The sequence below is a fragment of the Danio rerio genome, chromosome 1 (assembly GCF_049306965.1).
Source record: "Danio rerio strain Tuebingen ecotype United States chromosome 1, GRCz12tu, whole genome shotgun sequence".
Classification (NCBI taxonomy): domain Eukaryota; kingdom Metazoa; phylum Chordata; class Actinopteri; order Cypriniformes; family Danionidae; genus Danio; species Danio rerio.
Window position 1 is genome coordinate 53469733 of NC_133176.1, and position 25462 is coordinate 53495194.

Consider the following 25462-nt stretch of genomic DNA (forward strand, 5'->3'; position numbering starts at 1 on the left):
AACTAGCTTAGAGTACTGTCTGTTGTCTAAAAACAAGCCTAGAGTGCCGTCTGTTGGTTAAAAACTAGCCTTGAGTGCCGTCTGTTGTTTAAAAACTAGCCTAGAGCACTGTCTGTTGTCTAAAAACTAGCCTAGAGCACTGCCTGTTGTTTAAAAACTAGCTTAGAGTACTGTCTGTTGTCTAAAAACAAGCCTAGAGTGCCGTCTGTTGGTTAAAAACTAGCCTTGAGTGCCGTCTGTTGTTTAAAAACTAGCCTAGAGCACTGTCTGTTGTCTAAAAACTAGCCTAGAGCACTGCCTGTTGTTTAAAAACTAGCTTAGAGTACTGTCTGTTGTTTAAAAACTAGCTTAGAGTACTGTCTGTTGTTTAAAAACTAGCTTAGAGCGCTATCTGTTGTTTAAAAACTAGCCTAGAGCGCCATCTCTTGTTAAATCTAGCCTAGAGCACCATCTCCTGTTAAAAACTTACTTACAGTGCCTTCTACTGTTAAAATCTAAGCTCAGAATCATTTTAAGAGATTATTTTTGCAACAATTTTTGTTCTACCAGCTCTACCAGCAAGCATTTCTTTGTGTTCAAAATACATCTAATAGAGACCCAAACATGGGTATTTTGGCTAAAACAAGACTAAAGTCAGGCTGTCAGTGAAAATATTACAACCGTCAAACAATAGTCCAAGTTGTCTAACAATAATGACGTCTGTGTTATCTGATGACTAGGTCTATTTTTGGACTATTGATAGATGTCTATTAGATTTTCAATGAAAATCTATGAAAATTGTCTATTTAATGACCAAATTTAGGCAGGGTCATTTGTCTGGATGTCTCTTATGTCTTTTAAACGCACACTTATGTGGGCTCTTAGTGCTGCCAATTGCCAAGGTTTTTTTCATAACCAAAAACTGAAACTAAGATTATTGAAAAGAAAGAATATTGGTTAAAAGACATTTGCATAAAACAAATAATAACAATAATTTCATAATAATTAAAAAAAATAATCCAAAATGGATTGCTGTATTTTAAAGTTATGCTTTCGGTGGCCAAAAATCTGACCTACAAAAAAATTTATAACAATAAATCGATTTTTATTCTTTTAAATTGCATCATGCATGATTTGCATGATTTTTCCACAAAATAAAAACAAAGGTAAAGCCATCAGTCATGTGAACTACAACTAACTGGAATTTTATAGCATATTTTCACATCATATTGAAACTGCAACCTTGCCGATTACGGTTAATATGTTGTGCGGTTCATCCGGTTAAATGTGATGCAGCTGTCAGATACTGAACACATACCGCTCATAACCCAGTGCTAAAGATGGCGCCATAACTGGGCCATGCCAAACTCACTCACGGAGGATCTATTTTCAGTGCATCCCGATACGTGTCTGGCCTGTAAACTTGACTGTGTGTGTGTGTGTACAATATTGAGATATAAGAGATATAAAGCCCAGCTGATCAGCCATGCGGACTAGACTTCAGCATATATGGCTCAGCACAGATTACACTAAATCCAACACATGGGGGTTTCAACTATATATATATATATATATATATATATATATATATATATATATATATATATATATATATATATATATATATATATATATATATATATATATATATATATATATATATATATATACACACACACACATACTGTGTATGTGTGTGTGTGTGTGTGTGTGTGTGTGTGTGTGTGTGTATATATATGTATATATATATATATATATATATATGTACACACACACACACACACAGTATATAGTGAAAGAAAGACCACTTGGTTTTACAACAACAAATAAGGGCTGGTTTAGAGCTTGTAGTCATTTTGGAATGGTGAATTTGTTAAGATAACTGGACATTAGTATTTAATTTTAAAAATGCAATTTATTTAGATTTTACCACAGAGCTATTGAATGCTTGAATCCAATTAGATGAGAAGCATTCTGAGGTTTGGAGCAATTTTTATGTATGATTGCACAAATAAAGTAGTTCCAGGCAGGTTTTGAACCACATTGCAGTTCCATATCACTATGCTAATTGATTTCACAGCCTATAAAAGTAAAGAAAATCTCATCTAAACACATCAGAATGCTTTGGATGAGATGTGTAAGAAACGTACTTCACACAGGAGCAGTTTGAGGACTAAAATCAGACAAGTTGCTTGAAAAACAACATCTGAACAGTGACTCGTGGTTCCCATAGTGTAAACAGAATAATGGCATAATAATGCACACCTAATTTACCACCTCATTATTTTTCATAGAATATCCATAGAACATTACTGTTGAATAAAATGACTTTAAAGCGATTATTTATATAAAGAATGTTTAAGACAGGGACTTTTATTGACATTTTAGTAGCATGAAATGCTGTATTAAAATATATATATGGAGAGAAAAACAGAAATTGTACTGCCAGTTTATTACAAGAGCAGTTTATTACAACACCAACCCAGACAATATATCACTTTAAACTAATCAAAATTTTCATAAAAGTCACTTTTTCAAACTATTCAAGGTAAAAGTTGTTGAACGAAAGATCAAGATATTGTATAAAAATGACACACTGTTGAGTTATAAGGAAATAATGTAGACCCGATGCAACACCTCCTCATTACTTTTTATAGAGTATGTAAGTAACATATTATGTGTGTGTGTATATATATATATATATATATATATATATATATATATATATATATATATATATATATATATATACATACACACACACACACACACACACACACATATACATACACACATACATACACACACACACACACACAGTATAAGGTTTCATTAATAACAAGCATTTTCATAGATTTAACTGTGGTATATGGGTCATAAATAGAGAAAATTTAGAAATTAAAGAAATTATGACCACTTAGATGTCCCAATGTTACTAAAAAGTGCTTAATAAGGCATTTTAATGCATAATATGTTTGTAATTTATTTTCCTATGTTTAATTTTCCACTTAATTTGCTCTCCTGAAGTTTAAAAGTTTGATGGCACTTATGGTTCAAATGTTATTGAGTTTAAACCTCTAAACTGATTGACAGTACAGGTTTGTGGATTAAATACTGTAATAAACATACTACATACATTTACTCTATATTAAATATAGAATACTATAGCCAACACACTTACTTACTACTGTGTATGTTGCTTTGAAAATGTTTAATTTTACACACCCACATATGTTTCTTAATGTCTTTATTTAGTTTAGATGTATTATTTGAATAAAGGACTTAAGACAACTTACATGCCCCAAAGATGTTATATGAGCAATATCACACGAGTAGCAGTGCGATGTGGCTGTATATCGACACTGGTGGGAGGCGTACGTTGGCTTAAGGCCGCAGGCCAATTGCCTTAGTGTCACACCAGTAACGATAAACAGCCATATTGCACTGCTACAAGTGTGATATTGCGTTTATACAACAGTTTGACGGTATAATAATGCATATAAAAAGAAAATCAAACACAGAGAGTCTTAAATCCCTTTTGTAAGAGGAATTACTTTCTTCCGCCATTCATCTGCAACTGACCGTCAGAACAGCAGAAAGTGTTGGTACTTCACAAACGTCTCTTTAGAGCTAGTATTTGAATGATTCTCTTGTATAATGTCTAAAATGATGACAAGATGGGAGATTTTGTTCACATTATTAAGATTATAAGACAGAGCGGCATGAGATGCCATCAGTCTAAAGAAATTTCCTAGTATTTCTCTGTTGCAATCGGGAGATTACAATAAATAACCCTATAGAAGCCAAAACAAAGCAAACACTAGCAGATTACTATGGTATAAATAAAGCAATATAGCATACAAAAGAGAGAGACTGACTTAAAATGTCATTTACCTGTTATATAATGATTTGATCAGCTGTAGTTTGAAACGTACACTGTAAAAATGCAGTTTTTCTCCCCTAAGGAATTAATATGCTGTCTCTGTCGCCTTTTTGTGGCAGAACACCAACCGTCTTTGATCTGCTCAGTATGACACCCAATGCGCTGAATCTCTGAAATCATGAATATTTTAAAATAGACACTATCCTTATAAATGAACATTCTCATCTAAAAAAGCCTCAAAGTACATCCAACAGCTGCAATATTTGTCAAACTGTAGTCCTCTGTTTGCCACTTATGTGGGCGGAGTAATACACAAGAGTAAAGAGGCTTTAGGATTCACGGCTATCAGCCAATCAGATTCGAGAACCAGACTGAACTGTTATAAAAAAAAGTTACTTTGTCAAAAATACTTTGTTCTGTTTTGTTTTTCTTTTTGTATTGCTCTTTAAAGATCATTATTGTTAAAATTTGTACAATATAAATAAAAGGTAACACTTTACTGGTTTTCTTTCCCGCTTATAGTTGACTTTTTTAAACTGCAGGTACACTGAGTGCAAAGGCGCAGCAGGCATTTAAGATGAGCATAAAAATACCCGCAAAACACTCGCAGCTGTTAGTAAACCATGCAAAGAAGTCGCCACTCATCGCAAAAAGTTCAATCGGTGTGATCGGCGCCTTCAAGTAAAGTGTTACAAAATAAAACAAAAGTAATTACTATGCGAACAGTGTGTGGAAAATTTCACAATATTCAGAGTCTGAACATTTGATCTCCTTGCCAGTCTGAAAAGCTAAGATGAAAAGTGTGCTCGGTTTGCGATTGTTTTAGAGCTTCCGACTCAGTTGCCTATGGAAGAAATAACTAGAAATAATAAACGGGGTCAAACTACTTGCTCTACAAGCAAGTGTGCTCATGACTATACATCAAAAGTTAATCAATAATATGATACAAAAGTGTCCGTTTGCAACATCAAGCACCATAAAGAGCTGTTTTTAATGTGTAAAAATTAACGGAAGTGAATGAGCCTAAAAGATTCCAATGACTGCGCCTGCTCATTGGTCAAGAATAAGATCAATATTAAGACTAGTTAAAGTTTAAGTCTGTTTAGAGAGAGTTTGGCCTGTCCGAACACTGTTGCAGCAGGATTGACTGGTGCTGTTTAACCTGAGTGCGTGTGTTTTTGTGTCCTCAGACCTGAACGAGTGTGGCCTGAAGCCTCGTCCTTGTAAGCACCGCTGCATGAACACATTCGGGAGCTTCAAGTGTTACTGTCTGAATGGCTTCATGCTGCTGCCGGATGGGAGCTGCGCCAGTGAGTTCCGTCTGCCGTTTCACACACTTTTACATGCTGCTTCAGTCTGCGGCTCTTCAACGCACTGCTGGAAAACTCTGATAGGGAAACCAGCAGCGGGAATTATAATGTGGAGAGTGGAGATATTGTTTCTACACATCAGGCTATTTTTTTTTATACAAGCTTTTCAAAACAGCGTTGAAAATATGTTTCTTTTATTTGATCCCTGCAGATCGCATTTTATTTTGTATTTTGTGTTTTTTTGTGTCTTCTAAAAGCAAATTATTCAGTGTTCTGTATTGTGCCAAAACAGATTTATAAAGAAAAAAGTAATATTATATACAAAAAAAACAAATATCTGCATAAAACAAACAGAAAAATTGTTTTATTTTTAATAGCTACATTTAGAAACTTTAGTTTATATATATACACATATATATATATATATATATATATATATATATATATATACAGTTTATTATATATATATACACAGTGCATCTGGAAAGTATTGATATCGCTTATCACACAATACCCCATAATGACAATGTGAAAAAAGAAAAACCTGATAAATCACATGTACAGAGGTATTCACAGCCTTTGCTCAATACTTTGTTGATGCAACTTTGGCAGCATTTACAGCCTCAAGTCTTTTTAAATATGATGTCACAAGCTTAGCACACCTGTCTTTGGGAATTTTTGCCCATTCCTCTGTACAGTACCTCTCAAGCTCTATCAGGTTGGATGGGAAGCGATGGTGTACAGCCATTTTCAGATCTCTCCAGAGATGTTCAATAGGATTTAGGTCTGGGCTCTGGCTGGGCCACTCAAGAACATTCACTGAGTTATTGTGAAGCCACTCCATTGATATTTTGGCAGTGTGCTTTGGGTCATTCTCCTGCTGGAAGAATAACCGTTGCCCCAATTTGAGGTCAAGAACACTCTGAAGCAGGCTTTCATTCAGGATGTCTCTGTACATTGCTGCATTCATCTTTCCCTCTATCCTGACTAGTCTTCCAGTTCCTGCTGCTGAAAAATGTCCCCACAGCATGATGCTGCCACCACCATGCTTCACTGTAGGGATGATATTGGCCTAGTGATGAGTGGTGCCTGGTTTTCTCCAAACATAACGCTTGGCATTCACTCCAAAGAGTTCAATTTTAGTCTCATCAGACCAAAGAGTTTTGTTTCTTATGGTCTGAGAGTCCTTCAGATGCCTTTTGGCAAATTCCAGGCGGAGAGTGGCTTTCGTCTGGCCACTCTACCATACAGGCCTGATTGGTGGATTACTGCACAGATGGTTGTCCTTCTGTAAGGTTCTCCTCTCTTCACAGAAGAACGCTGGAGCTCAGACAGAGTGACCATCGGGTTATTGATCACCTCCCTGACTAAGACCTTTCTCTCTGATCACTCATGGCCTTTATATGGCCTGCCAGCTCTAGGAAGAGTCCTTGTGGTTCCGAACATCTTCCACTTACAGATGATGGAGGCCACTGTGCTCATTGGAACTTTCAGAGCAACAGAACATGTTCTGTAACCTTCCCCAGCCTTGTGCCTCGAGAAAATCCTGTCTTTGAGATCTACAGACAATTCCTTTGTCTTCATGCTTGGTTTGTGCTTTGACAGGCACTGTCAACCCTGGGACCTTATATAGACAGGTGTATACCTTTTTAAATCATGTCCAATCAACTGAATTGACCACAGGTGAACTCCAGTTAAGCTGCTGAAACATCTCAAGAATGATCAGTGGAGACAGAATGTGCCTGAGCTCAATTTAGAGCTTCACAGCAAAGGCTGTGAATTCTTAGGTAGGTAGGTTGATTGGGCGTACTACGACGATGCCCTGAGAGTCAGAGTGGGGGTACAGTCTCTGTTGTATTTTGGTAGAGTGATTGAACCCCCCAATTCATCATAGGAGTGAAGAGAGGGTTATGAGGAAAGTTGATGGGAAGCAAAGAAATAGAGGGAGGGAGGAGGGTGTGTTTGGGAGAACGAGAGGAACAGTAATAGAGGTCTGCCTTGAATAAGTTTTAGGGAGTAAGTGATTTTAAACGATTTAGAGATCCATCCATTTAGAGATGAGTATTGCATTAAGAAAAATGTTATCATCAAATTTAAACATTGCATAATATATATATATATAACTGTATGCTTCTTGAAAAGACCTTTGTGTTTTTTTCTCTCTCCATATTTTGCTGGATAACAACTATCAGTATATTGTTTTGTCATTTTTATTTCATTTCATTATATTTTTCACAATACATTTTCCTCATGGATACTCTTTTTTTTTTTTTTTTTCGTAGATGTATTATTTTTTAGATTCTCCTGTGCGGTACACAAATGTTTCGCGGGAGCTCAGGGCGTCCCTCAATCCTGCAGAGAGCTTTTCAAATGACTCACCAAAAAATATGAGAAAAGCTGTGAACTTCAACCCTGCAGTAAAGGCTAAGTGTTATTGCTGGCCTTGAGCTGTTTCTCTGTGCATGGACTGGTCATGTCTGTGCTTGCCTGATGCTCAGCGCAGATCCAAATGCTTCCAGTTTCACTCCTGAGAAAGATTTTTGTCTTTTTTAAGCTCACACCTCAGCAAACAGCACTGAAAGCACAGTTTGGAGTGTCAGTGTTAACAGACTTCACGACTCTGCGTTTCGGGAGCTAAATATTCATAACTTCATGCTATTTGAATGGAAAACAAAAGCTATTATCTGACAAACATGGTAACTGACGAAATTCTGGGTTTTAATGTTACGCCTATGTGCTACAGCATTATTAGTTTTTTTTAAATTAATATTAATTGTATTATATGATGGTGTTAGTATTATATATTCATATTTTCATCGTTGTTAAACATACAGTTGAAGTCAGAATTTTTAGCCCCTCTGAATTATTAGCCTCGCTGTTTATTTTTTCCCCAATTTCTGTTTAAAGGAGAGAAGATTTTTTCAACACATTTCTAAACATAATAGTTTTAATAACTCATTTCTAATAACTGATTTGTTTTATCTTTGCCATGATGACAGTACATGATATTTGACTAGATTTTTTTCAAGACACTTCTATACAGCTTAAAGTGACATTTAAAGGCTTAACTAGGTTAATAAAGTTAACTAGGTTAGGATAATTAGGCAAGTTATTGTGTAATAATGGTTTGTTCCGTAGACTATCAAAAAATATATAGATTTAAGGGGTTAATCATTTTGACCTTAAATTTTTTTTTTTTAATTAAAAGCTATTCTTGCTGAAATAAAACAAATAAGACTTACTCAAAAAGACAAAATATTATCAGACATGCTGTGAAAATGTCCTTGCTCTGTTAAACATCATTTAGGAAATATTTAAAAAAGAAAAAATAATTCAAAGGGGGGCTAAAAATTCTGACTTCAATTTTATATTAGTTAAAAACATTCACTTCCAACAGAGATTAGTTGGCTAAAAAAAAAGCTTAAAAAAAGCTTAAAAAATATTTTATTTAATTAAAACTTTTATTTTATTTCATTTTTGTTTTGTTGTATTTTATTTTATTTTATTTTTCATTCATCCATCTATTAAAACTAAATGATAAAAAATATTAAATTAAATTAAAATGTTTTTATTTATATATTTATGTTTAAATTAAATACAAATAATATTGTTATAAAAATTTTCCACTCATCCATCTATTAAAATTAAATGATAGATCATAAGGGTTTATTTACTTATTTGTTTACTTATTTATTTATATATTTATTTAATTCATTTATTCAATATTTATTTATTTATTTATAAATTAAATGCCAAATGATATTTTATTTTATTTTTCCACCCATTAATCTAATAAAATTATATGACAGGTTTATTTATTTATTTATTTATCTATCTATTTGTTTGTTTATAATTTATAAATTAAATGACATATCATATTTTATTTTATTTTATTCATACATTAAAATTAAATGAGAAAACACTGTAGAGTGCCATTATTTAAACAGATATGTCTTGGTCTGAACTCATCTAATGACTTTTTTTTTTTTCTTGTGATTTGAGAACATCTCCTTCCCCCCCTTCTCATTTTTTCTCTTCAGGGAATAATTACATTTGCTTTTAGTTTTTTCCTGCAGCATTAGCAGTGAACAGTCTAGCATCTGTTTCTCTCTGAGTGTTTTTTCCTCCTCTGTCTCAGTGTAAATGCTTGTGTTGAGATTGTGGAGCGCTGTTTCCCTCTAACACATCTAATAACTCAAGATTTTCTGCTTCACCCGCCATTTCCTTCAAGGCCATGAAGCTAAAAGTGGAAAAGAGTGTTTACCTCTGCGACCTGCAGCTCTGAACTCATATAATGTGTCATTTTGAACTGGAAATTGTCCAGCAATGACCTCCTGTTTAATATATATATGGAGGCGCAAAGGCCAAAGTTGCTCATTCATCAGCACAGCTGGGATTTGCAACAAAAGTTGTTAAGCTTCACACAATTTGCAAGTGTCAAAGCAAAAACCCTGAAAATGCATTTTAAATACCAGGGTATACATCAGTAAATCCACTTGTCATACATCAGTAAATCAATGTCCTTATGACTGTTTGGGTGATGCTTCAATTGGTCAGTAAATCTCAAGAATCACAGTTGACGAACAAATGATTCACTGATTCAAACGATCTGTTCAGAGTCAGTTTCTAGTAAATGATCCACTGCTTTAAATGATTTGTTCAGAGTGAATCTCCAGTAAATGTTTCATTAATTCAAATAATTGGTTCTGAGTAAGTCTGATTTGTTCTGATTCTGAGTAAGTTTGATTTAAATCTTTTAAATCTGTTTACAGTGAATCTCCAGTAAATGATTCACTGATTCAAATAAATGGCTCAGAGTGAGTCTCCAGAATATCATTCACTGAATCAAATGATTGGCTCAGAGTGAGTCTCCAGTATATCATTCACTGATTCAAATGATCCGTTCAGAGTGAGTCTCTAGTAAATTATTCACTGATTCAAATGATTGGCTCAGAGTAAGTCTCCAGTATATCATTCACTGATTTAAACGATTGGCTCAGAGTGAATCTCCAGTATATCATTCACTGAATCAAATGATTGGCTCAGAGTGAGTCTTCAGTATATCATTCACTGATTCAAATGATCCGTTCAGAGTGTGTCTCTAGTAAATGATTCTCTGGTTCAAATGATCCGTTCAGAGTGTGTCTCTAGTAAATAATTCTCTGGCTCAAATGATCAGTTCAGAGTGAGCCTCCAGTAATTGATTCACTGATTCAAATCATTGGTTTTGAGTGAGTCTCCAGTATATCATTCACTAATTCAAATCATCTGTTCGGAGTGAATCTCCTGTAAATTTTTCACTGATTTTACAAGCTGATGTAAATGGAGTTCATCCTGTTTTTTGTTTTTTTAATTATCATGAATTATCAGTGTGAATATCAGAGTATGACAAGTTTTGGTAGTTAAATTTTCTTGCAAAATAAGCATTCGCCAATAATTAAACTCAAAATATATCGAAGAGGAGGATTTAATGCTTTTATTGGAGTAGTGTTTTGTTAGGCTATCTATTCTTTTACTGAAGTGCCTAATTTGTGTACTTCGTCCTTCACTGTAAACAAAGATTTTCTTTGCCAATATTATAATGTTGTGCCAGTATTAGTGGAGGGCAGTGTATAAGAGACACATTGAGTATGGTATAGTCAGGATGTGTTTTATTTGCAGCTCTTCTCTTCTGTACTGCAGGTGGTTGTGTTTTCTATATGTGACTGTATGCGGTGTGTGTTTGTGTGTGTGTTTCTCTCAGATGCCCGAACTTGCAGCATGGCGAACTGCCAGTATGGCTGTGAGGTAATGAAAGGAGAGGTTCGCTGCCAGTGCCCGTCTCCAGGTCTACAGCTGGCTCCAGATGGCAGGACCTGTGTGGGTACGTTTGTGTGTGTGTGTGTGTGTGTGTGTGTGTGTGTGTCTGTGTTTTTGTATGTTTATTTGTGTGTGTGTGTGTGCACATTATCATTCCTCCATACTATAAGCTAGTAAAGTGATGCTATCTATAAAAAATAAAAAAAATAATAAAGCAATAATAATAATAATAATAATGGCGATGTGGTAAAGCAGTGGGTGTTGTCTCACAGCAAGAAGGTCGCTGGTTCGAGTCCAGGCTGGGTCAGTTGGCTTTTTTGTATAGAGTCTGCATGTTCTGCTTGTGTTGGTGTGGATTTCCTTTGAGTGCTCCGATTTTTCCCAAAAGTCTCCCCACAAAGACATGTGCTATAGATGAATTGGGTAAGCTAACATGGCCGTAGTGTATGAGAGTGCATGGGTGTTTCCTAGTACTTGGTTGCAGCTGAAAGGGCATCCGCTATGTTAAACATATGCTGGATAAGTTGGCGGTTCAATCCGCTGTGGTGACCCCTGATGAATAAAAGGAATACGCCGAAGGAACATTAATGAAGAAATGATAATAGTAATGCAATTATTACACACATTAGAGTTGATAATAAATGCAACTCTCTCAACAAAATATTCCAAAATGTGTCAATATAATTATAATTAAATATAAAATATTTATCTTTTATTATTAATATTGCATTGTCAAGCATTCTGTATGCAAGTAAAATAACTTTAGCAGTATATAATGTTGTAATAATAGTATGCAAATGTGACATTTAATATGCAAATGGGTATTTAATATAATTATTTATTGCCAATAACTATTAGTCACAGAATATTTTATTTTGTCACATATTATAATAATCTTTTAATATATTACTAATGTAATAATTTTATTTTCTTTTATATATGTGTCTTATGTGTTCTTCCCTATTTACTTAATGATTTTGTGGCAAAATTAAGTTTAAAATAAATTATTTAATATTCATCTATTTATTTATTCATTCATTTTCTTTTTGGCTTAGTCCCCTTATTAATCAGGAGTCACCACAGTGGAATGAACCGCCAATTTATCCTGCATATCTTTTACACAGAATACGGCTTTCCAGTTGCAAGCCATCACTGGAAAAAACACATACTCTCATACACTACGGACAATTTAGCTTATCCAATTCACCTATAGCGCATGTGTTTAGACAGTGGGGGAAACATGCCAACTCCACAAAGAAATGCCAACTGACCCAGTCAAGACTCGAACCAGCAACCTTATTACTGTGAAGTGTCAGCGCTATCCACTGCACCATCGTGCTGCCCTTATTAAATATTAAGGTCCCACTTTATATTAAGTGTCCTTAACTACTATGTAGTTGCATCAAAAAATAAATACAATGTACTTACTGTGTTCATAATGTATTTGAGAACACTTGTGGTGCTCTTGAGTTGGGATAGAGGTTGGGTTATGGACAGGTTTGGTGGTATGGGTAGGTTTAAGGGTGGGTTAAGGTGTAGGGAATGGTCAGCAGTGTATTTACAAATGTAATTACAGAAGTTAATTACAGATGTAATTACATACAGGTATTTAATCAAGCATAAGTACACAGTAAATACATGTATTTAATAAGTACATTGTAACAAACTATTAATTCCTGTGCAAGTAAATATTAGTTAAGGCCACTTAATATAAAGTGGGACCAATATTAATAATAAATATATTCATTTATTGTTGATATACATAATAAACAGCCACATTACAATATTTTTCATGCAATTAAAATGTTTGAATATATTAAAGATTTTAAGTTATTATTCATGAGATCTTTTAATGAAATATCATGCCAGGAATGCTGTTTCCAGCTAGCATGAATGTATTTCTTTAATGCACTGTTAATTGCTGCAGGTAAAAGCATCTTCGTGAACATTAACAGATGAAGAATTCAAGCAGAAATAAAAGCATTAAATAATCATACGACCTCTTCAAGTCAAGAGAAAAGAGAGCTCGATCTGTCTAGCCATCTCTCATATGTGTGAAATAATGTTTCATGTGGCTGTCAGAGGAGATGAAAAACCTTTGCAATTTAGACATGTCACAAAACACAATGGCTTTTGTTCACAAAGGCAAGCTGTAAAGAGCAGCCCAGGTATTAAGACTTCTATAGCATAATGCTGACATAATGATGTAAAAGAAGTCTTTTTCTGAAATATGTTGTAGAAAAACCAACGACAGATTCACATTATTGAAAATGTGCGTTCCCTGTCCAAATGTCTGTCTCAGTTTCGGTGTATAAAGTTGAAACCAGAAGTTTACATACACTCTAAAAATTGAACTTTTTTATTTTTTTTTATTTCTGATTTTCTGATTTCTGATTGATTTTTACATTTTCTGATGGTAAATCATTCTAAACGTTTGCTATTTTAGGTCTGTTAGGATTACCTAAATCATTTACATTTGCTAAATGCCAAAATAATGAGAGATTTTGTCAAATTAATTTTTAGACAGTCAAAAGTTTGGTCAAATGTTTTGGGTATCCTTCCGCAAGCTTCTCACAATAGTTTGAAGGAATTTTTCCTGACAGAATTGGTGTAACTGAGTCAGATTTGTAGGCTGTCTTGCTTGCACAGGGCTTTTTTAACTCTGCCCCCAAATTTTCTATAGGATTGACTTCAGGGCTTTGTGATGGCCACTCCAAAATATTCACTCTGTTGTCCAGAAAGCACATTTGAACTAATTTGGCAGTATGCTTAGGGTCATGGTCTGTTTGGAAGACCCGTTTGTCGCCAAGTTTTAATTACCTGGCTGATGTCTTGAGATGTTGCTTCAGTATTTCTACATAATGTTCTTTCTTCATTATGCCATCTATACTGTGAAGTGGGCCAGTCCCTCCTGCAGCAAAACAGCCCCACAACATGATGCTGCCACCCCCATACTTCACAGTTGAGATGGTGTTCCTTGGCTTGTAAGCTTTCCCCTTTGTCCTCCAAATGTAACTGGTCATTATGGCCAAACAGTTCAATCTTAGTTCCATCAGACCACAGGACATGTCTCCAACAATTAGTCTTTTCCCAGTGTAATTTAGCTAATAGTCATCTTTTTTGTTGTTGTTTGTTGTTGATTCTGGCTTGTTGATTTTTCTATGTTGTCACACAAGGAAGCAGTGTGTTTGAGGTTTTTCTTAAATACTATTGTACAGTTGTGCCTCCAATGAACTCAAATGTTGTCAATTAGCCAATCAGAAACTTCCAAAACCTTGACATCATCATCTGAGCTTTTTCAGAGGCATAATAATCTTATTATATGTAAACTTGACTTTCAAGAAAAATTAAAAAAATTTCTCAAAAAATCTCTCTCCCATTATTCTGCTATTAAGCATAACAGAAACTAATTTACTAATCCTAACTTACCTAAATGAATTAACACATCAACATCTGACTTTTTTAAAATGGTTTTTGCCTTTTTCATACAGTGTATGTAAACGTCTGGTGTCAACTGTATTAAGGCTGCAACTAACAATTATTTTTATAATTGATTAATCTGTTGATTATTTCTTTGATTAATCGATAAATCGGATTTAAAACAAAACAAAACAAAACAGGAAAAGCATTCATTTCCAACCTGTTATTAAGAAAAGGCTCATCTCTGAGCTGTTATATTAATAATAATAATAATAATAATAATAATAATAATAATAATAATAATAATAATAAAATAAAAACTAAAGAGTTATGTTCAGTTTTCAACCCAAATGTCTAAAAAAAAATCAAGATACATACTAGACCAGGGATGGGCAAACTTGATCCTCAAGGGCCGGTGTCCCTGCAGAGTTTTGTTCCAACACTAGTCAAACACACCTGAACAAGCTCATCAGTGTCTTCAAGATCACTAGAAATCTATAAGCAGGTGTGTTTGATTAGAGTTGGAGCTAAACTGTGCAGGACACCAGCCCTCCAGGACCGAGTTTGCCCACCCCTGTACTAGACACATGAAATAGCTTAAGAAATTATGTCTTGTTTTCTGAAAAAAACACCTTAAAATATGTTATTATTTGCTTAAAACAAGCAAATTTATTTGCCATTGGGGTAAAAAAAATAATATATAATTAATAATATATAATCTCAAGCATCACTTAATTTTCTCATGTCATTTTTTTCTCTAGAGAACAGGTGTGATTTACTTTTTTAAACAAAAACGATGTTCTAGAATCAACAGATGTTAATCCAGGATCGCACTGTACTTGGCAAATTCATGATGTGCAGCATACATTGTGCTGCTTTAAGCCATACACGTCTCAATAATCAGGGTGCCCTTTAAGGGTCTCAACAGTCCTTGACAACAGAGCCTGCGCTTTATTCTGTTGATATGCTAATTACACTTTAGGTGCCTGGAAGTTTGATTATGGCATTCGTTAATTACTGCATTAATGACCTTCCATCGCCACAGAAACCAAATCCAACAGAAATATTCAGAGGAAGCTCGTATTCAAATTTAAAGGGGACCTATTATGCAAAAATCACTTTTATAAGGGGTTTAAACAGTTGTGTGGCAGCAGTCAATGAATATAACCAGCTCCTAATGATAAAAAATGTATTAATTTTACTTTTTATAATCACACTTGATAAAAACAGTCCGCAGAAACACTTTGATTGACATTCTCCTGTTATACGTGTCATAAGAGAAAGAGAGCTCCGCCCATTAGTGACAATTTCACCCTCATTAGCAAAGGACGTTAGCTTTGTTTTTGAATCCACCACTATGCTGACACAAAGGCATGTGTAGCTCCGCCCTCTTTTAAAAAGAGTACAATCTCATTTGAATTTAAAGAAACAGTTACCAAAACAGCACAATTACGATTTAAGCCTAAAGGGGGCAGTTTAAAAGAGTTATAAAACATTATGTGTGCCATATATTGAGCTGAAACTTCACATGCACACTCTGGGGACATCAGAGGCTTATTTTACATCCTAATTCACAAATGGAATTCGGCTAATTGAGCAAGTTAACCTGCGCCACTTCACACACATACATCTTCAGAAATCAACAGAAACATTCGAAGGAAGCTCATATTCAAATTTAAAAGGGAAACTATTATGCAGAAATCACTTTTATAAGGGGCTAAACACAGTTGTGTGGCCACAGTCTGTGAATATAACCAGCATAAAATAGGAAAAATTTATTAATGTTGGCTTTTATAATCACACTTGATAAAAACAGTCTGCAGAAACACTTTGACATTCTTCTGTTATACGTGTCATAAGAGGGAGAAAGCCCCGCCCATTAAGGAGGATCTCACCCTCATTAGCATAGGACGTTAGTCTTGTTTTTGAATCTGCCACTATGTTGACACACAGGCATCTGTAGCTCCGCCCTCTTTTGAAAAGAGCACAATCTCATTTGAATTTAAAGCGACAGTCACCAAAACAGCAAAATTACGATTTAATGCCTAATGGGGCAGTTTAAAAGAGTTTAAAAAAACATTATTTGTGCAATATTTTGAGCTGAAATTTCACATACACACGCTAGGGACATCAGAGGCTTATTTTACATCCTGTAAAAAGTGGTCCCCTTTAATTAACAAATGGAATTCGACTAATTGAGCGAGTTAACCTGTGCCACTTCCACACACATACCTCTTCAGAAAATCTTCCCCCTTTTTCTGGAGGCAATGAGTGCAGAAAACTGTGTTTTTTGTTTTTTTTTTACTGGAGGACCATCAATCAGAGACTGACCATCTTAATGCTTCACAGCACAGGTGTTCAACTCTTCAGGTATTCCAGCAAGGACATTTATTGCTCCGAGGAGGGCAGCTCCTGTCAGATGGATGTCTGTACATGCAGACAGAAGTGTTAAGTTTGCCGCTCGCTGCTCTCAGACTCATGCGGAGCGCTGATGTATGTCTCACTTTAGTTTAAGACAAGACACTGCAGGTGAATGGCGGGAATATAATAGTTAAATTAGTCAGATTTCCCAGGCTACGTTTAAATATGCAAATCAGACATTGTTGAATGAAATATGCACCATTTATCGTGAAAATCTCAACAGAGAAACATGTTCAAGTTTTTAATTGTTTAAAATTATACAGTGAATGGATTTATGCTACAAAGAGACTCCCCAAAACTGTGTTGTATAATTAATAATGTATACAATTGAAAATGATTAGCCCTCGTGTGAAATTTTAATGTTTTTAAAAAATATTTCCCAAATTCTGTTTAACAGAGAGAGTTAACACATTTTTCAAACACAGTAGTTTAAATATCTTATTTCTTTTGTTTTTGCCACATTTACAGTACATAATATTTGATCAGTACATAATCTTGTGTTTGTTTTTTGCAGATGTGGATGAATGTGCCGCAGGTCTTGCTGTTTGTCCCCGTTTCCGGAAGTGCATCAACACATTTGGGAGTTACATCTGCAAGTGCCATGACGGCTTTGACCTTCAGTACGTCAATGGGAAATATCAGTGTACAGGTAAACATAGTGCACATTCATGGGATAGCAAGCTTTGATTTGAACACACTTCATATTTATTTATTCTCATAGTTTATTTTAGAGATAACAGCAGGTCTTAATTTGGGCCGGAACATGCCAGATCCGGATCTGGCACCTCATTTTACTGATCCCCCTTCTCAACCGCTCACCTCCCCCGTCCGTTGTTTACTTTTACTTTCTTGCACAACTCCCCAACCCTCTTCACTTTTGTCCGCGACACCCCTTTCCCATCTAACGCCCGCCATCCCCCCTGCTCTTCACTTTTGTCCGCGACAACCGTAACCAACCCCCCTCCCCCAGTCTCAACTTTTATGCGTGACACCTTTACATCCCCGGGTAACATGCCGGATCCACTACCCCGATCTGTTCACAATTCACAAATTAATCACTGGATGACAGATATAGATAACTACTTTTATAGATAACTGAGACTTTCTATAGATAAAAATATACAATTACACCAGCAAAATGTGTTCCAAAAATAGGATATATTCCAGCAAAATGTATGAAGTGGTCAAAAATGATGTCTGACCTATTAACTCTCTTCCAATGTTCTGCAGTCTCATTTACGGTGCCTTTATTTATTTATTTTTCTTTGGCTTAGTCTCCATTTCAGGGGTAGCCATAGCGGAATGAACCGCCAGCTATTCCAGCATATGTTTTACACAGCGGATTCCCTTGTAGCCACAAGCCAGTAGTAGGAAACACCAATACACTCTCACATTCACACACACTCATACACGATGGCCTATTTAGTTTATTCAATTCACCTATAGCACATCTGTCTGTACTGTGTGGGGAAACCAGAATACCAGGAGGAAACCCACACCAACATGGGGAGAACATGCAAACTCTGCACAGAAATGCCAACTGACCCAGTCGAGGCTCAAACCAGTGACCTTCTTGCTCTAAGACGATCGTCTCTACAATTAAGGAAACAAAACACAAACAAGCTATATTTAATCTAAAAAGTAGACTTTCAAAATTGGCGGAACACTGTAATCCATTGTATGAATTTAAATTGGCAAAATAATAAACAGATATATTTAAAGTAGAGTACTCAAGAACAGCCTTGCAGAAAAATAAGCAAAATATGAGCCCAAAACCTGTCAAACACTGCTGGAATTGATTAGCATTATTTGATTTGATGATTGTCAAACAGTGAAAAACTTTTCCCTTTTGATTGCTTTTGCTAAACTGATCTGCTACTTCACTTTCATTCCTGCCAACAGTGGAGATTTTGTGCCAAGCTTATCAATATAGTGCCAATTTCATTTTTATTTTTTCAAACATCAGTCTTTTTCAGTTTTTAACAAATAGAAAGATTTCTCTTTTCCAAAAGTTATTCTTAGCATATATCCCGTTGTTATTAATATATGTAATAATAGATATATTATTTATATATTAAATTTACGAGAAAAAAAAAAATCCAGATCAGTTCTGCTTTAATTATTTAATGAATATTTGTTTCAGATGTCAATGAATGCTCTTTGGGTCAGCACCAGTGTGGTCCATACGCCACCTGTTATAACACACCTGGTTCATACAAGTGCAAGTGTAAAGAAGACTACAGAGGCGTGGGCTACGACTGCAAACGTAAGTATGCAAGGCAAACTTAATCTACAAATTCAGAAATAAAGGTACAAAATCTGTCACTGCGGTGTACCATACATGTAGACATTAGTGGAGCTGGGCATCGATGGATTTGCTCTTCAGTGTTTGGACTTACAGCAGAGAAAATAAAACCTCACTGAACTGAACTAAACTGAAGTACAATTCTGAAAACTGAACTGACGCAGTTTTAGTTCACTAGAACTCAGTGGTGGAAAGAGTACTGACAAATCATACTTAAGTAAAAGTACCATTATTTGCCTAAAAATGTAGTGCGAGTAAAAGACTCTGTTGTAAATATTACTTAGAGTATAATTAAAAAGACTCAGACCATTCAAAAAGTGCTCAAGAGTAGTGAGTATTAGGCTGTAAAAAGCTGACGTATTTACATGTAATTTGTGGATGTGTGTAAACGTAATATTCTGTAGTGCATTTAGTTATTGCCCAGCAAGCACAAGACGTTATCGATGTTAATAGTAGGTTAAATTTAGGTTGTGACATCAGATGACCAAAATTCAATGTCAAAGGATGGTATTTTCATCAATAACAACATCAAATGACATTGATATTTGACTGATTTCAGGTTGTGTTGGAAAGTGACCAAATTCCAACGTTGAGCCGATATCTTAAAAATGTAAAAACTGACATATTTTCATCAGTTATGGCAACCAAAAGCCAACGTCTAATAGACGTCATAAAGGTAACGTCCACACAACGTCAACATTAACATCATTAGATGTTGATATTTGGTTGATTTTAGGTTGGAAGTTGGACATTGACGTCAAACCGATTTTCATTCCCAAAGAAAACACAACGTCCCCACTACATTGAGGTACAACGTCAATCTAACGTCATGTTGTCGCCCTGTGTTGGCTGGGTGTTTAAGGCTATTTCAGTCATCGTACAGTAAACATCCGCCATCTTCTCAACAGTGACGATCTCTGGGTCAATGCGTGAAAAGATTTTGGACATCTTCTTTGCTTTATGCTTCTAAATAATTTGCTGCAATTATAAAGCGCACATGTCTTGAAGTACTTCCGTATGAGGTGATTCACTTTCTATGTGTGATTTGATTGGACAGGAAACACAGGACTGCTTTTTCTAATCCCTGTAGACAAACAAAAAAAGTAGTGGCTGCAGGTTGAAGGAAAATAGTGAAGTTAAAGTACTTAAACTGTACTAAAAATGTACTCAAGGGAAAGCAAAAGTACACATTTTCACTTTAAACTACTTAATAAATTACAATTCCTGAGAAAAACTACTCAATTACAGTCCAATGATCATTTGTAACTTTACACCCTTGCTAGATCTACTATGTTAAGCTGCTGACACCATCTACATTGTAAAAGCGCTATAGAAATTTAAATGAGTTAGTACCTTTAGGCTACACTTTTGTACCTTTAAGATATTGTGAGGTACACGTTTGTACTTTTTAGGTATTATTATGTACCTTTAAGGACCTGTTAGGAACAAAAATATACATTTTAAAAAGGTTCTGCCCCAGTGACAGATTTTGTACCTTTATTTCTGAGCATGTACAAATGTAATATTGCAATCTACGAGTCTACTGTTACTGCTACAATGAGCACATTTAAATTAAACAGAAAAAAAACACAACAATAAAAACATATAATTTGGATAAATGAACAACACTCCATGCACAAACTAATCACATTACAGCTCAGGCAACAATTTAATTGCTCCCCATCTGTTCTCAGATTTTGATTAATTCCCATTAAAAAGCAGCTGCACGATGTAGAATAAGGTGGAACGGCGCTTTAAAAGCACGTCAGGATAGCGGTTTGAAAAGTCAGGAATCATTAGTATAAAGGCTTTCAAGCAAGGTTATCATTAAGAGGTAAAATGGCACGCGGTCGTCCCTGGAAAGTAGATAACCAAGCAAAGAGGCCGATCACAGTAGCTGCCAGAGATTGATGGACTTTAAAAGAGCCACAGACCTTTTTGTGCCAAAGACTGCTCTGGGTTGTGTGTGAGAGTGGCAACAAAGTACCAGCGTTATTAAAAAGTTTATGACCTCTGCGGGTTAAACTACCGCTGCCGCAGCGATGAATGCATCTTCTCTGTAGAATTGTTTTGCTCCGCGCGGGATTGGTGCACTTGTCAGGCTAGAAAAGAAGATGGATGGTGCAAAAGTCTAGATGAAAAGCCTGGAAGTTAAGCGCAGGAAGATTGTTCACCTTTCAGCGTGACAGCATCCTGTAGCACTCTGCCGGTGGAGCGTAAAGCAGATGAATGACGGGAAGAGGAATGTGGAGCAGTGACTGAAACTGTTGAGAAATTTCTGGAATGAATCTGCATGGATTGATACTCAAAAGGTCACCCTGCATGCTTTTGTAGATGATAATACATTTTAATATTTATTTCACTAGTGCGATTTTGTTTTAAAGAGCCTCTATTATGGGTTTTTGAGAATGACCTTCCATGTAGCGTGTAATACAGCTCAAAATGAAGTGAAATATCCAGCTAAGCCTTAAATCTGTAAGTAGACAGTGTTTAAAACTATTAATTCATTTATAAAAGCGTCGACTCCTAGTACTTCAAACGAATCGTCTTGATAACGAGTCTTTCGCCGTTTCGACGTGATGTGAATACGAAACTTAAGCCCCGCCCAGTTGTTGCGCGCACAAACCCGGGAAAATTTAAACATGTGGCCCCGCCCACTAGCAAAAAAAAAAAAAAGACGAAAAAACCCAAAGATGAAACTGTGAAGAGTCGGTGGTTGAGGTGTATTTTTGCAAAAATACCTCAGCATTATAGCCCAGCCTTGCGCTGTTTGTGTGCTTCTGGAATCTACACACTTACAATGGGGCATTTGACGGCAGTTTGTTAAAGGAAGGATCAGAAAAGACTATTGATGTAAGGGACTATGTCAGTACATGGATCAGTGAACCATGGATCAGTTTCTTCCTCCATTTCACAAGTGAAAGTAAGTGTGGTTAAAAAGATACCTGCCAACACTCCTGTTTTTCATGGGAATCTCACGACTCATCTCCTGTGTTGGTCTGTCTACTAGAAAACTCCCGGAATTTCACTCATCTCCCCCCTGCTCCTCAATCTTCAGTTTTTCTCCCGCTCTTCGGTTCGCAAATCGACCAATGTCTGTGTGTTAGTAACTATTATGAAGCGTGTTTCGGGCGGCAGCTGCAATCGGATCTTATATCAATGTTGGCGACACAGATCGTACCAAAATGCTGGGGTGGTTGAAATTACCGGAGTATTCCGGGATAAATAACAAAATGGGTAGGTGGCTGGAGATGGGTCTGAAACACGGGAGACTCTCGAGAAAAACAGGAGTGTTGGCAGGTATGCTCGCACACACTCTATTTAATGTATGATAGGGGCTCTTTAAAGAGCTTCTATTTTGCATTATAAAAGGTCATATTTTGGTTTGGGGGGTCTCCAACCACAGACTGAGATGCTTGCAAAGTCAAAAAACACTTTCATTGTCTTATACTTTGCATTTATTTTGACCTCATTATGCTAATGATTCCTATATGATTCATTCAGTGATTAATTTGTTTCAAAACCCCTCCTTTGCATGATTGGTTTGATGACCCAGTCTGTTGTGATTAGACGACTATGTTCAGCAAAAGACAGGGATAAACTCCCTCCATGGCTATAAAGTAGCAGAGATTATGTCAGAGCCCAATGCAGGAATGCAATACAGCAGTGCAGATAGCCACCAGCATATTACTCTACTCCTAAACCTAACCACAAGTAATAACGACACACATTCAGTATTAATCCACACAGTGGCAAAAGTTGAACTATTTAGAAATTTGACCTTTAAATTGTTACATTATTTATTCATTATTTTAAAAGCAAGAAATGGCATTTCTGATACATATTTTCTTTCAAATATAGTGAAAATGGCAATCCTTGTGCACAGTAAGGGCTTTAAGGAATTTATTGTAGGTGCCGTGATGCTTCAGAGCCGATGTCTGGAATTCTTTTGTCTGCTGCGCCTTTAGTGACTTGCGGATGAGAGCCGGTGTGTTGTTAATCTTGTTAACAAAGAGAGGATCACCTTGAGCATCAGATGACAACACAACCGCGCACTCTTCACTTGCACTGACTGCCGCTTTCACACACCTCCATCAGCCGCTTTATTTATATAGCATTATTCATGCATCACCTCAGTCTACTTGATCTTGTTATTATTTGGTAAGTGGACAGAAATACAGTTGTCTGACGTCTGATTTAATCATTGTTAAAGCAGCGAGGCGACTCATCCCTCCTCAGCATCTGTTCTGGAAACTTTAAGCCAGGTGTTACTTAAAAAGTGCCGAAAGGCTTAAATTACTGCCTCTCGGGAATCACATATCAAAGCTCCTGTGTGAAACCTGAGACGGAATTGTCACATTCAAACCGTTAGTGCTGCCTTCTTAAAGATGACACGAGCACGAAAGTTTAGGGTGCTGGTATTGTTGTCCAATGTGATGGATGACTTTCATGCATTCATTGTACACATCAGCTATAAACATACTTTGCAATTTCAGCAAAAACAAACAAAAGTATGCATTTATCAAGTTTCTATTTGAGCCTAACTGTGACTTTTGGTCTTTTTTTGTGCTCTTAGTTTTCACTTTAAATTAATATGGTGAATTAATGTGCACACACACACATACAGTGCAAATACATACTTCATGGGGACTTTTCAAATAAATAAAAAATTTAACACTGTACAGAGAGTAGCCATTAAACAACTTTGTTTAATAGACATCTGATACAGCTTGGCTAAAACAAGGCTAAACTTGGGCTGTCAGTGAAAATCTAATAGACATCTAAGAATAGCCCAAAACTACACTAGTCATCAAATAGACAGATTAGACATATCTAATAGATATTTTTATGTCAAAACACCACAGCAAAGCGAGGTCAGCCATGCGGAGATTGCGCGTTCTCGGTGTCTCTCTCTTCTTTGGCATGCTCTTGGTGTCGCATGCACTTGCTCTCTCCTTTTGCACACACTTGTTCTCTCTATCGGAGTTAACCCCTCAAATTGACACAGGTAGTAAAAATATTTAACTTCAGTCATGTTTATGTTGTGATATCAAAATCAAATCAAAATGTCTACTGTTGATTACATTAGACTTTTGTTTTTGATTTAGAGCATTTAATATATATAATAAAAATGACGCTTTTACGCCTGGCGTTTTGCACGTTGGGTTGGCACAATTACATTGGCACCTTTTATTTAGTCTTTATTTAGTCCGGTAGTCATTCATTTCTGTTTATTTGATGACTAGACAAGTTTTGGAATATTCCAAGACATCTATTAAATTTTGGGACAGCCCAAATTTAGCCTTGTTATAGCCAAGATGACTATACTTAGACATCTATTAGATATCTTTTGTATAAAAAATGTCATTCTGTGTGGTTTATGAGATGTTTTTCCTCATTTAGTCTCCACGATGTGATGAATACAAGGTACACACACAAACATATGAATCGTGTTGACAATGATCGCAAATAAAAAAAAATAAAACTGCTTAAATGAACAGTTCACACAGATACTGAAATTTTAAGTTTAAATTTACTGTTAAATAAGAGAGATTTAAAACTAAAACTAGGACCAGTTAAACCATCTTAGCACCAGTTAGACCAGGTTTAAACCATTACCTATTAAAGAAGAAAATAAACACAAGTTATGACTTGATTTTGTTTTCACATTACCTACAAATAAACAGGCAATCCTCTTTGTTCTCTTTTAGCCATCCCAAAGGTGGTAATTGACCCTCCACGACCTGGAAAGACCACACCGAGCAGCAATAACAACAAAGGCGGCAACAAAATTCCAGGATCAGACCAAAAGAGGACCACCACAACAGTAAGACCTCCAGTAACGGCCAAACGCATCTCACCTACAATCACCACCACCACCACTACCACCAAACCTCCTCCAACCAAAAAAATCACCCCTCCAGCAAGAGTCCCGGTGACCACCACCCGTAAGCCATTCATCCCAACAAGGAAGCCCCCTGTGCTGGTGACAACCAAACCTAAGGTCCCGACTCACCAGCACACCACCACAAAAGTCCCAGTGGTTACAGCAGTGGTTCCTTTTATCCCAACACGCAGACCTTTCACCATCCCGTTTGTGACACCAATTGATAACAGCATCAAAGACATCACCCAGAAACAAAGAGGCGATGTTCACAGTAAGTAAATCTTCAATACTTTATAATTATTGTGAAATATTTGCCAATATTTTTGGAGTTCAAACGGGTCCATTGTTTATTGTCAATAGTAGAGCAGAAAAAATCTCAAAGCAATGAGATTTTATCTCAAAGCATATTTCTGCTGGTCACTGTGCAGAATCTGTTTGATCAACTTAAACCGCCAGGA

At 35.9% G+C, this 25462-nt stretch overlaps 1 protein-coding gene across 4 annotated transcripts in view; it reads left to right on the forward strand.

Moving 5' to 3' along the window:
* npnta (nephronectin a) overlaps positions 1-25462 on the forward strand; it is a 106437-nt gene that overhangs the window by 69177 nt on the left and 11798 nt on the right. For all 4 annotated transcript variants that reach the window (XM_009294216.4, XM_005160098.5, XM_009294219.4 and 1 more), the window contains 5 exons: positions 5053-5172; positions 10916-11035; positions 17327-17461; positions 18956-19078; positions 24829-25275. In XM_009294216.4, the coding sequence (XP_009292491.1) occupies positions 5053-5172; positions 10916-11035; positions 17327-17461; positions 18956-19078; positions 24829-25275 (945 nt within the window). The remainder of the gene's footprint in view (positions 1-5052; positions 5173-10915; positions 11036-17326; positions 17462-18955; positions 19079-24828; positions 25276-25462) is intronic.